This window comes from Dermacentor variabilis, chromosome 2, assembly GCF_050947875.1.
Source record: "Dermacentor variabilis isolate Ectoservices chromosome 2, ASM5094787v1, whole genome shotgun sequence".
NCBI classification, from domain to species: Eukaryota; Metazoa; Arthropoda; class Arachnida; order Ixodida; family Ixodidae; genus Dermacentor; species Dermacentor variabilis.
Genome location: NC_134569.1, coordinates 149,166,281 through 149,179,043, shown reverse-complemented (window position 1 = coordinate 149,179,043; position 12,763 = coordinate 149,166,281). Strand labels below are relative to the sequence as shown.

At 49.0% G+C, this 12,763-nt stretch overlaps 1 protein-coding gene across 1 annotated transcript; it reads right to left on the bottom strand.

The window, feature by feature from the left end:
* Nucleotides 1-10,956: 10,956 nt before the first annotated feature.
* Nucleotides 10,957-12,555, bottom strand: LOC142572839 (NPC intracellular cholesterol transporter 1-like). The gene is made up of 2 exons (XM_075682231.1): nucleotides 12,405-12,555; nucleotides 10,957-12,107 (listed from the first exon to the last, which is right to left on the bottom strand). The coding sequence occupies exon 2, from the start codon at nucleotides 11,991-11,993 to the stop codon at nucleotides 11,199-11,201; it is 795 nt and encodes a 264-aa protein (XP_075538346.1). The 5' UTR covers nucleotides 11,994-12,107; nucleotides 12,405-12,555; the 3' UTR covers nucleotides 10,957-11,198.
* Nucleotides 12,556-12,763: the final 208 nt, after the last annotated feature.

Below are 12,763 nucleotides of genomic sequence, written 5' to 3'. Positions count from 1 at the left end.
AGTAGAAGCGAAATGGAACTTTTTTCAGTGGAACCAAACTAAAACCACAAAGAAAACAGTTCTTTCCGACACCCTCGCTCCGGACCGTTTTCCATACAGCACATCATCAGTTATAACACCTAATGTGACGTTAATTATCCATATATAACGTGTTAATTTTACCGCGAAGCTGTTAGCCTCTAGTTTGTCAACATTTTTCATGTCCGCGTCCATTGTCAAAAATATGGAACGATCCCGGAGGCGGTGCAATACCGTGCCGACCCGCGGCGGAGGTGAAGCAAGATTCAAGCAGTGAGCAAATTGAAGCGAAAAGTGCGTTAATGTGTTGTCAAAAAAGATGGGTCCGATGATGTTGCCATCAAAAATATTGCGCCAACATTAAACGACCACTGGTATTGGTGTCGTTTTTGTGTCATCCAGTGGGGATTCCTGTCGCTCCAGTAGTGCTCGTTGTGACGATTAACCTGAAGAAATTAAATTAAGAAATTAGCCTCATGCGTCCAAAGCACGCGAATGAGAAAGTCCGGTTCTTCTTCACCTTTCGTGAAAATCCAATTGGCAAAGCCTGTTTGCAAAATCTCGGTCTTCAAGTTTTCGATGAAGATGTACTAGCATGAGCAATATGAAAGGGAACACAGGAACGCATGGCAAACAGCCTCGAAACAGACTCGGAGCGATACGCGGATGGTGCTGTGAAAAACAAAGCGGGAAAGGAGGGCGCTCTTCCACTAACTGTTGGCACTCCCACCACGCTGGCATTTCTACAAAGAAGCAGCTTACGTCATGGACCGTCCGACAGCCGAGAAGACGGTAATCGTCGCCAATGACTTACACCGATTCATTTTCTTTTCCTTCGTTCTTTTTTTTTCTTCGCGCAACCGCTTGATAGTACTGTTAGACCAAGTTTGCCCTGTATTTCAAACCGATTCTTTGTTTGAATCGACACACCCGGTTGTCAGTGGCCCCTCGAACAGCGGCGGCGCTCGAACCAATGACGACAGAGGAATAGAATAAAGAAAAATTAAAAAAAGAACGTTGATAAACTGGCTCGTGCGACTTTGTTGCACGAAGTTCGTTCAGAAAAATTCACGTAGCACACTGCAGTGGCCACCGCAGAGCAGTCAACTCTGATTTTGCAGCCTCAAGATGCCTAGAGTGCCCCTTAAACCACGGGAAGATATAATAGAAATGTCTAAAAGAGGTCATACGCAGCGCAATATTGCTCTCGTGACAGGCCGCCCATTGAAAACAGTCAACCGGATTATCCAGGCTTACAGAGACGAAGGACGCATAAACGATGCGTCGCACCACCGCAGACGACCCCGATCAACATTGAACGACCAAGACCTTTGCATCGTGGCTGCCGTCATCGAAAAACCATTTCAAAGTGCAAAAGACGTTCGAGCTGCTCTTGGCTTGGACAATTTGAGCGACAGCACGGTACGACGAAGGCTTAGAGAAGCAGGACTGCCAAGTCGCATCGCCGCACAGAAACCTCGGCTTACCGCAGCCAACAAAGCAGCTCGCCTGAGGTTCGCTACTGAACAGCGCAGCTGGAGCGAGAGCGAGTGGAAGTATGTAGTTTTCTCTGGTGAGTCCACGTTCTCGAACCGCTGGGACCAACGAAAGAGAGTGTGGCGGACCGCAAACACACGGTTTAGTCCGCAGAATATCCAAGAGGTGGCCGCCAGCGGACGCGTGTCTGTGAACGTCTGGGAGGCGATTTCCCACGAAGACCTAGGCCCACTGGTGAGAAATGATGGGAGGTTCACCAGTGCTGCGTATTGCACTCTGCTCGAGCACCAGATGATCCCCTATGTGTTGAACGGGCCGCACCCGGATGGGTGTTATTTTTTCCAGCAGGACTTGTCTCCCGTTCACACAGCGAAGGACGTGGCGTGCCTTTTGGAAGAGCGAGGGGTAATGCAACTTCAGTGGTGCGCGAAGGGTGCTGACATGAACATTATAGAGCACATTTGGGGCCGAATGAAAGTCAACCTTTCGAAGAGGTCGCTAGAATTGGCGAACTCCGACCAACTATGGGAAGCAATAGAACATGAGTGGAAGCGCCTTCAGCGTGATACCGCATTCATCGGTGCTCTCTACGCGTCTCTGCTCCAAAGAATGGAGGCCGTCGTTCAAGTCGACGGTGGCATGACGCGTTATTAGGCCACCAACGAACAAACCGAAGGACGAACATAAGCTGCGATGACGCTATTGCCTTATTTCATTTGCTTCAATATCTTTCTAATATTCGGCAAGCGCGAATAAACTTATTTTGAACTTTCCCTTAAAGACAATTTTTTCCCGATTTACAAGATTTGCCATAAATCAATATCCAAGTCAGGAACAGTGCAACCTTTTGTAACGATTCGGCGCGAAAAAGTTACCAGTGACGCAATATCGAGCGTGTTATCACCGTGTGCTGGCGATGCGAAGTTCCGCACTTTGCAGACGCACGGCGGGAGTGCGAACAGTTGTTAGAACAGCGTCCCCGTTTCCCCTTTGTTTCCGATGGCGGCCGCTGCGTATCACCTATATATATAGGCTATATAGCTGGGTCTGAGGGTGTTTTCTACGCGTTCCTGTTTCCCTTTCATATTCCTCATAATAGTACACCCGTGAGCAAAAGTATACGGACCACAGGGTTGCCGAAGAAAGTGAATTTCTTCGTAATTAACGAACAAAAACTGGAATTAACGAGCACACTGAAAAGTTCGCAATGTCAAGTTTGGACTGCAGTCCTCAATTTGAAGTTGCGTTCACAAACAGAGGAAAAAAAACCGCTTTATCGCGCAACGCCTGGTTCGTAATACTTTTGATCACGGGTGTACATGGTATGGGTGCATATTACCTTTTTTTTAAAATCCTCCACACTGATGACCTCGAGGTTCCGGCCTCCGCACTGGCGTCGCGCACACTATCGAGACGGTTAGCAGCAAAGAATGCCAGGAGATCTGTTTCTGCTTCTTGAACCACCGTCACAGTCCTGTGTCGCTTTCTCGTGAAGCTGCCCGTCTCACAAAGGACTTCGTACGTTCTAAGTATAGGAATAGGAATAGCTTGACTGGAAAGGAATAGCTTGACTGCCTTCCTCTTGTCGCCGTGCGCCGCCCCCAGAGCCAGGATCATTTTAGCCTTCAGATCATTCGTGAAGGGCATGACTGTCTTCTTGAAGAGCAGGTCAGTGGCGTGGTGCCGGTGAGATCTCCCGTTATTACCTACGCATGGGCACTTCAAGCGAAAATGATTTACGTAATCGACAACAGCATATGCTGGCCGTACAGATCTGCCAAAACGCCTTAGATGGACATAGCCTGCGCAAGGTTTGTTTCTATTACTAAATGGAGCAAAAAGAACATGCGTTCCGGGCGCGCCTATCTACGGAACAAGATGAGTGCGCAAAATTAGAGTCCCAAGTTTGCCGTAAAGGATTCCCGGCTTCCGCGCCAACATCCCCGGTGGCAAGAAACATTGTTCACCGTCTTCTTCTGTACGGAGCATTTACAAGCAGTTATTTGTGCCGAACTGAACAATCTACCAATCCCTACCGTGACTGTCGCGGCGCTATAGCAATGGTAGAGCATATCCTGTTATAATGTCCAGCCTATAAAATATGAAAGAGCTTTTGATGAAATAGAAATGGACAAAATTAACCGTCGCCACTAACGCTGAGAAGCACACTAGGTCCTATGCCTTGCCCGTCTACGCAGCGGCGGGAATTAGCTTGTTGCTTTGTTTATCTTCGGATATGGGCGAGTCAGCCTGTGCTCAGTTCGCCGGTCTACACGAGGGGATTTGTGGTTCAGTGCGATGCTAGCGAGAGAGGCGGGATCGTCGTGCTACGCGAAAAGGGAGAGCGTGACGAGGAACGCCCCGTAGTAACGGAAGTCGGAAATTCACTAGTCGAGAACAGGCGTACCGCGCTACTGAGAGAGAGTGCGCGTCTAGGATTGGCTATTCAAAAATTGTCTTGCTATCTTGGGGGCTCGAGGATTGTCATCTAAACGGATCATTGTCCTCTCAAATGGTTGCAGACGTCTTCCAAAAATGGCTTCTCCTGCGCTGGAGTCTCGCTTTACAGCAATATTCTTTGGAGATACGCTATAGAAAGTGGACTCTCAGTGGCAATGGCTTCAGTCGAAGACCTTATCGAGAATCAGTCACAAGCGTTTCACGAAACTCGTGTTTTTTTTTCTTCCTGACGTAGGAATTGGAAGGGTCTTTGCTTTACGCAGCTGGGTTGAGTCATATGTTGTGAAGCGTTTGACAAGTTTATGTATGTATTTAGTGCTGCTGAAAGTTCTGCAATGCTGTCACTTTTGAGTGTGACCTTCAACAGTGTCTCCTTGAAGCTCGAACCAGGTGGACCATCGGAGAGGGTTCGGTAGGGAAGACGAAGTGATGTAAAAACAAATAACAAAAGTTTAATGTATCATTACGGGAGCGCAGTGCGCTCCAACACATTAAATACAGAAACGTTTAGCGTGCGTGCACCTTCACGCAAGGGCAGACAAGATGTGTCCCCATGTGGCGGCTCGCTAGCTTTCTTTTACCCTCCACCATCCGGGCAACCTCATTCTCTCTTGCTGCCTGGTAGAAGGCCTTGTCAGGATACGTCGGGTCAGCCCACACCGAGGAACAAAGAGGGAAATCACTCCTCGGCGTAGAGGGGGTGAACGTAGGCCACGTTAGGTCAGCCCACACGGAGGGTCATGGCAGGGAAACGACTCCTTGGTGTGGAAAAGTTGAACGTGGGACAGATGAGAGTAGGGTTTGCACATTCCCCGCATAATCCCGTCGCACACACCTGACGGACAAGTCTCTTCATGTTGACGAGCGTGACCATTAGGCACGTCGTGTCTCAGGCGTTTGGCATCCGTTCCATTCATTGCTTCACAAAGTGAACCGTTACAAAAGCTAGAGAAGCTTCGCGCAATGACGTTGAAACGGCAAGACGGCTGATGCGATGGAGTGTTTTGATTTCAGTCACCGCGAATTTTCTTCGCGTTAGCATTCGGGCGACGAGATTTAATCGCAAGCCAGCGCAGTCAATGCATCTCGTCAGGTAAAAAAACAAGCGTGAATGGCCTTGGGCTCTTTAACGAGCTACTGCGATTCTTGCCGTTTGTACGTCGAGCTGTGCAGTGAATTCCTGTGCACTCTGAATGAAATATTTATCTGTCACCGGCGAAATAAATGTATGCTGGAACATACGCGCACACAAAGAAAGAAAGAAGCAACACGGCCAAATGTGGGCTTAAGCATAACCTCGCTTCGAGCACGACTGTGTTGACGCTAAACAGACGATTATGCACGCATGTGCAGAGTCGTACTAAAATGTACTAGAATAAAGAAAAAACCGGGGACTGCCCATAGGCGGAGCAGCCTTGGACAGAATCCGAATGGTCATGCGTATGGGTGAGTTTTGCTTTGGAGAAAAGATAAAATTAACTGCCTATCCGCGTGCTCCGGTGTAAACAGGTGAAAAGGTATGTGCCGGCCTTCAACGACACTCTTTGACGACAACGTGGTCAATGGGGCAACTGAGTAGGTGCTGCACTTCAATGACAAAAAAAAAAAACATCCTTTAATATTTCCGCGGTACCCGGCGGAATCGAGCCCGCGCTGCTGGTAGACTTCGCGGCGGCGGCGCAAGATGGCACGGCGTGTGCATTGGGGAGCACGAGAGAGGAGCCCTGTATCCCCCACGTTTCGGCGTTGGGAGTACGGTGCATCGCTACACTGCTTCGATGCTGATCACATTGCGGTCGACATTAATCATCACACGGGTTCCGCCGGAAATTTTACTGTATGCTTTCTCTTTTGCAGCCGGTGGCGCAGCCATTGGTTTCACTGTATACCATCTGCTCACGGCAAGCTCTAACAGATTGGCACTTGAAGTATGTTTGTCCTCAAATAATTATGAGGTGGCTGATACTTCTTTGTGTAACTTCTTTTGTGCTTTTATCCTTTCTACAGTGGCATCCTGGCACCCCGCCCAGCCAGCCTAAGGTGCGCCGTACCACTAGTCCACACACACTCCACCGCACCCCTGCCCCATGTTTCCTCGCCTATTTCCCACTCTGCCTCCAAGCTATGACTACCATACCCCAGCTTCCTGAATTAACTGGGCTTTCCTCAGTACAGTGTAGAAGCGATTCGTGAAGCAGGGTGACGCTGTCTCCTAGAAAGGCTGTACGCCGACATTCACGCATTCCACTTGCTTCCTTCAAACAGGAAGCTAAAGAAGAACATGATGATGGCGGTTTATTCGTATACCCTTTGAAAGGTAGGGGCGACAAATATTCATTTAGCCTGCTTGAGCTAATCAGGTACATGCTTTTCAATATAGCACTTTGTCTACATTTCCTTTATCTTCCTTTATCTCCCTTAAAACTTCTGTATCTACCTTCTACCGCTACCTGTGTTTGCAACGTATCTATGGCCGTATGAATCTCTCCCAAGTATGTTTTTGCACCAATATTCTAAACGTCTCTTGCTTATGTCGACTGTCGTCCGGTGAATGCTTCCAGCCACTTTAGATGCCAGTGGTTCTGGAAGGTGCGGATTTCCTACGGGTCTCGCTGGCTGATCACCTTGACATTCCATTAGGATTCGCTGATTTGTTTCCGGATTTTGGCTGCAGCAGATACATGCCTCACCTTGTTTTGAATATTTGCTCGGATATGTTTCTGTCTTCAGCAAGCCACCTCGTGCTTCGAATAGCAAGGCACCGCGCTTTGTCTTATCATAGAGGGAGAATCAACTTTTACTGAGCCCTTACCTTAGTAAAGGTTGGTGCGCGCTGGCACCAGATGGGGTGGAACCTTCTTCTTAGGTTCCACCTTCTTCTCTTATCATAAACATTTTTTCTTCTAATTTCTTTCTTCCCAACCACCCTTACAACCAACACCAAACTGCAACCACCGCCAGCGACTCCAGTGTCGTGAAGGCACTGAAAAAAACAACAAAAAAAAAAAAAAAAACAAAAGAAGGAGTGGGGTTGGGGGAGTGGGCTCTTAACACTTTTCTAACTAACTATAGAATGGCCTCAGTATTAAAAGACCTCGTCTCGCGAATCTCATACCAGAAAAATATTTCGAATCTTTCAAATATGAGTGTAGTTGCCGCACCGATAACCGGTTTTCTCTCTCTCTTCGTATCCGCTAGTCGGCTGTAAGATACACAGCGGTAGAGTTACTGTATGGGCTGCCTTTAGAGAGCCTATAAATTATTCAACTGTATAAATTAAATTATGCAGCAGTGTATAAAAGCACATTTGAACAGATTGTTCCCATTATAAGCACGGCAGGTTCAAATGGGGCATAAAGAGCTCCCCCCCCCCCCTCTATAATGTAGTAGGGCAGCAGCACTACTACATGGTTATGGCATTCTTGCATTGTTTCTCCCAAGCTGTGCCTTTCCATTAAACAAATTGGTAACCGTATCTCGGTTACCATCATGGCCTAAGGGCACAACGTAGACTAGCATATAAATGGACGGATGAATTTGCATTTATGCCGAGCAGACGGATGCTTACCTTTCTGATGGACGCACCATCGCTGTAAGGTTATGACCACATAGGGCCACCCTGTTCCAAGACTCGAGTACGATTAATGAATTGTGCAGCAATGAGCATGGTTACGTAACTGTTCAAAACTTTCTTTTTATGCGAACGATGATACTTCGATAGCATGGTTGTTGTGGAATGCATGATGCACTATTTGTGTGTGTGTGTGTTTTCGTTTGTGTACCAAATGTTAGGTTGTTCTTGGAAAATCTGTCATTAAAAAAAAACGTATTTCGTCCCTCGCTGTTTGTTTTTTGTTTTCTTAGTAATACACGCAATATCGTTGCGTTCCATATCTTGCAGGCTCTTGGTCACGTAGAAAGTTAGTGAAACAGGAAGGTTGCGCAGCGCTTAATTTCAAAGTCTTCCAGCTTGGTCGACACGCCGTGGAAGGTAAAGGAAACGTCCTTTACGAAGGTAAAGCACCTTCCTAGAGTGGGCTGTTAAAAGCGTGGTTAACTAAGACCATTCACTGTAATCTAACTCATTCCTGCTTTAATGTTAATACACTATTAGAAAGTAAATTGAAATGGGGACCATGAGAGCAAACATTTCTTTCGCTTTGACCTATGCATGCTGATTTTGTCTCCCACAGATTTACTAATACACGGCGTCGCTCAGGGCTGTATGCGTGCGGGCGAACATCACGCATAGCTAAGCGCGAACGTGAAAAAAAAAAAAGAAATGCTTGCAGAATCGTCGTGCCATTTACTAACACGCCACAGGAGCGAACGTCAGCTGCGAGATTAGCTTCTTCTTATTTTCTTTCTCTCTCCAGAATTGCAAATTTGCCCGCTATATGCCGCATTTCCAAAGCAAGCCGATACTTCATCTGTCTATTTCTTGCTTGCGCGAACGTGTGACATTGCTCTTAACCTCGCCCCGTCTCCTAGGAGGGGGTGCTTTTTTTTCCCGTCGTTTAATTCTTCTTTTTTACCCCGTAGTGGTAACGGCCGCCGAGTGATTCGAGGTCTGTGCAGCGCGCCGAAGGTCGTCACGCACCGAAGATCAGCGTCGCGTGCTGGCTACAAGATGTTTGCGCGTGAGTGTACGTTGCCCGCGACTCTAATGGTGAAGGCTGACGTAGAGCAAGAGATAAACACATAAAAAAAAATGGCCCCTACGGAGTGCCTGTTGGAAAACGTCCAAAGAACGCACGTACAATGCAGTGAACGTATGTAATGTGTGAGGTACCCTTTCGCGCGTGCGCTATAAATGTCTTCGAGGCGTGACGATCTTGAAAGACGTAGCGAGGTCATTTCCTTTAGTTGTTCTCCGAATACTGCGTCGGTGGGATCCACCAGCCGTGCATATGTGTATGCCGATCTTTGGTGCCGTGGTGCGTACAGTGGCGCTTCGCTAGAGTAGGTTTATAACAACAGGGCCTTGGAGAGCACTGCTCACGTATTGGATATATGTTGCTGAGGGAGGAAGAAAAAAAAAAGCGGTGAAGCGTGACTGCACACGTGAGGGTTCGGTTCAGTCGTCGAGCTCGCTTACAACCGCGCACGCACACCGTGCTGAGGCGCTCGAAGACGACTCAACAAAGCTTAGGCTTATCGAAAGACGTTTGTTCTAAATCTGTACTGGCTATCTTTAACTTGCACTATCAAAGTAGTAAGTTGAAGCGCGCATTGCTACTCTGTTTTCTAAGTGCATGATAGGCACTATAAGCTATGCGAGAGTGGAAACAATGGAGCGTTGTTAGTCTATTTGAGCATGACAATAAAGGTTATTCAAATCAGGGCGGTAAAAATTTCTCAAGGGTGACACGTATACACTTTCGGCATCTTAGGGCGTGATTGCGTAGCGAGAGCTACACGATTAGTAATGGTAAGTCTTGATCAGTAATGGCAAGAACGGGTGTCTCTGCAAAGAGAACGTTTGCGAAACAATGAATATCCCTGCTAGGCTGTGTCACCACGCGTTGGAAAATGGGCTTCACGCGTATAAAACATCCCTGCCTTCCTGAATTCTACCCTCTCTCTCTCTCTCTCTCTCGCTCTTTATAAAGGACAGGCGCTAAATCGTAAAATTTCTGGAACGTTTACACTAAATGAGAACAAGAGACGCAAAACAAAAATGAGAGGAATTGAAAGTAAGGCCCCGTAGCTAAATTCAAACTAAGAGCCATGTCTTTAATTTTTGTGTCGTGGAGGTTGCTTATTTTAGTGCGTGCAAACAGGAATAGCGCTAGGGACAGCCCGCGTTTTACTCTGCAGTACCACACTTAGTTCGTGTGCAAGATCCTGATGTCCCTCAGACTTACCTATATAATCAGTCTAGGCCAGTGAGTTTGCCCGTTTCGCAACACATATTAACAGAGAATCTGACAAGAAACCCTAGCTAGCGCTGAACAGATGCGCCGCGTTTACAAACACAAATGCACCAAGCAGCTGCGTTCTTTATAACGGGAACGCGAGAGGAAACGTGCCCGGGAAGTGGTGTTGCTTCAGCCGCTATTCACTCAGCGCACAATGGTGGCGACTGCCTCGCCTGAGTGTCGCTTTCGGGGACGAAGATTCACTATTATTATCCTTAATCGTGATGAAAACGGACATACACAGAAAGCGAAGGAAGCTAGCAATTGTCTCTTTAAAAGGTACGCAGAGCCCGCCTGCTTGAATATGAGAGAATAAGATGGAGCACTGCACCATACATCAAGTAAAACACAGAGTATGAGCACTACAAAAAGGAGTTGAGACCCGTAGCGGGGAAGAATTCAGGGACAGCTTTGCGAGCGCCGTATCGAGCTGAAGCTCGACCTTATCGATACAAGCAGTCACTGAGCGTAGTTCTAGAAATGTCAAGCTGATACCGTACGTCTCAGTTGCAGGCACCTCAAGATAGCGATAAGACGGTGGAAGAACCCGAGCGAAGCCGGCATGCAGAACATGCAGTGCCGCACACACCGTGAAAGCTATCATATCGATGGTCTGCATGGGCTGTTTTACGCTGTGGGAGTGTATACTCGTGATTTGACACGATTTAACTCACTGACGCTCTGGAAAACGTAAGCACTTCTATGTTTGCTCGCATTTATTTGCGTTTTGCGGACAAATGTGAATATGCTAACAAAAGTTTCGATAGAAATCTTGACAAAGTGAAAAGCACGCGAAACAGGCACGATTCACTCTATTACGCCATGGTCACTCATGTTGAATTCACTTGGAGAAACAACACTGAAAGCGACAGCACAGGAATCTCACGGCATTCAGGCGGATAATGACGTAAGATCGACGCTCAAGACGTTTGCCGAATGGGCACTTCGAGAACAGACGGCACTTCTAGAGCAACTGGTACTTCTAGAGCACTTCGAAAGCAGTATCTTCAGAAATGAAGACATTGCATTAAATCATCTTCAAACGAGTTATATCCGGAAATATGTTGGGGGTTGCCGTCCCATAAGATTTATTAATTCTCACGGCACTTTACCTTATTTCTTCAGTTACAAAGCTGAAGCGGACAGTCCTGGTTATTCGATAATTCAGTTGGACCACCACACGCGCACCCACACACAGGCTTCAACTACAAGCCAGCATTTTCAGCCACCGATGCGGCTTGAATGCGTCTTCACTGGATTATGAAGGAGAAGCAACGAGGAATTGCGAATGCAGGTACCGCACTATGCACAAGCCGCCTTGCAATTTTCGCAGGAACAGGCTTTGACGGTACCCCTGTCCTGGTTGCACGCATATGCCTCGACTGACAGTGGCTTGAAGACAGCTCCTTCGGGTGTCTTGTGTTCTTTGTCCGTCTGGACGTGCTTGATGGTTATGGGAGATAGGCCTCCGTCGCTGGGAGACGCGCCGAGGAAAGCCAACCACCGTTCGGCCGTGCAGTTGGCGCCCCAGCGACCGCACATAAAGTTGAAGAGTTTGATGGAGGGGATCTTGCTGCGCGAGTCCTTGCACGAGTCGAACATGCCCCGCACGAACGTGGGCGTCACGTAGTAGTTCAACGAGGCCACGTACTTCTCCTTGTCCTCGCTCACCTCGCTCGCCAGCAGCTGTAGGAAGTCGGCCTGGCGCGGCGAGCACACCATGTGACACATGAGTGTGCGGAAGTTGCGGCTGCAGGCGGCGCAGTTGTCCAGTCCGATGGCCTTGGCCGACTGGAGGTTCTCGGCGAAGTCCTCCGCCTGGTTGGCGTCGCAGCAAACGGGCTGCGACCCGTTGCCCAGCACGTCGCCGCACACGGACTCCAGGACTTCGCGTGCGGCGGCGCTCTCGATGGCCTTGGGTTCGCCGTCGTAGACGCACGGGGCCCTGGTGCCGTCCGCATCACAGGTGCCCCGCATCACGCACTTGCCGGCGCCGCTGCCATCGACCGAGAAGATCGTGCCAATGGCTGTCACGGCGAACAGGATCGCGGGCGCCCAAGGGATGACGCAGACTGGTCGCTGCGACGACGTCTTCATGATTCCGATTCGCTGGCTGACTGACTGACTGGCTCGTAGGCTGCTGCTGCTGCTGTTAGGAGCGAGGTCCCGGCTCTCCTTCTGTTTGTTGTCTCGCCGTCGTCGACGACGTCTCTGCGACGGAGCAGAGGGGAAAAAAAATAAATGAAAACGCTGTCTTAACACGGCGCGTACACGTCGCGCTCGGCTGGCCGCCCCCCCTCGCGTCTCAGCTACGCCGTTCCTCGTTTGCTTCGGCAATCAACCCGTCACACCAGTTGCCGCCGCGGCCACCACCGCTTTCGTTGGGAGCTATGGGGACAAAGCTGCAACCACCGGCGTTGCTTTCGGCGCAAAAGAACGTCCGTGGACGCTCGCCTTCCACTGATTGCCGTCTGGGGAGGAAAGAAAATGCGCCACTTTGGCGCTCACCTCGAAACGAACACCGTTTGTGGCGTGGGGTGCGCGTGCGGGGCGGAAGCGTACCAGGCGGCCGGTGTGCGCGCGTACTGAACGCGAATGCCGGAGACGGCGGACGACCTGTCTCGGATGACTACAGCGTGCTTGCCGCCTTTGCTCGAAACCTGAGTGGCGGACTCGATTTTCGCGCGAGGCCACGCGTCTTATATGGCTACGGCGCGTGGAGACAATGGAAACCCTCTCTCACTTGCTACAATCGGCTCCACCCTGTTTTGTTCGTCTTCTTTTCTGTTCTCCTGCTTTCGCGTGACTGCGTTTAGAGGTTCGAAGTTTATTGTATTCGCAAGAGTGATTCTGTCTATACGAAAGAA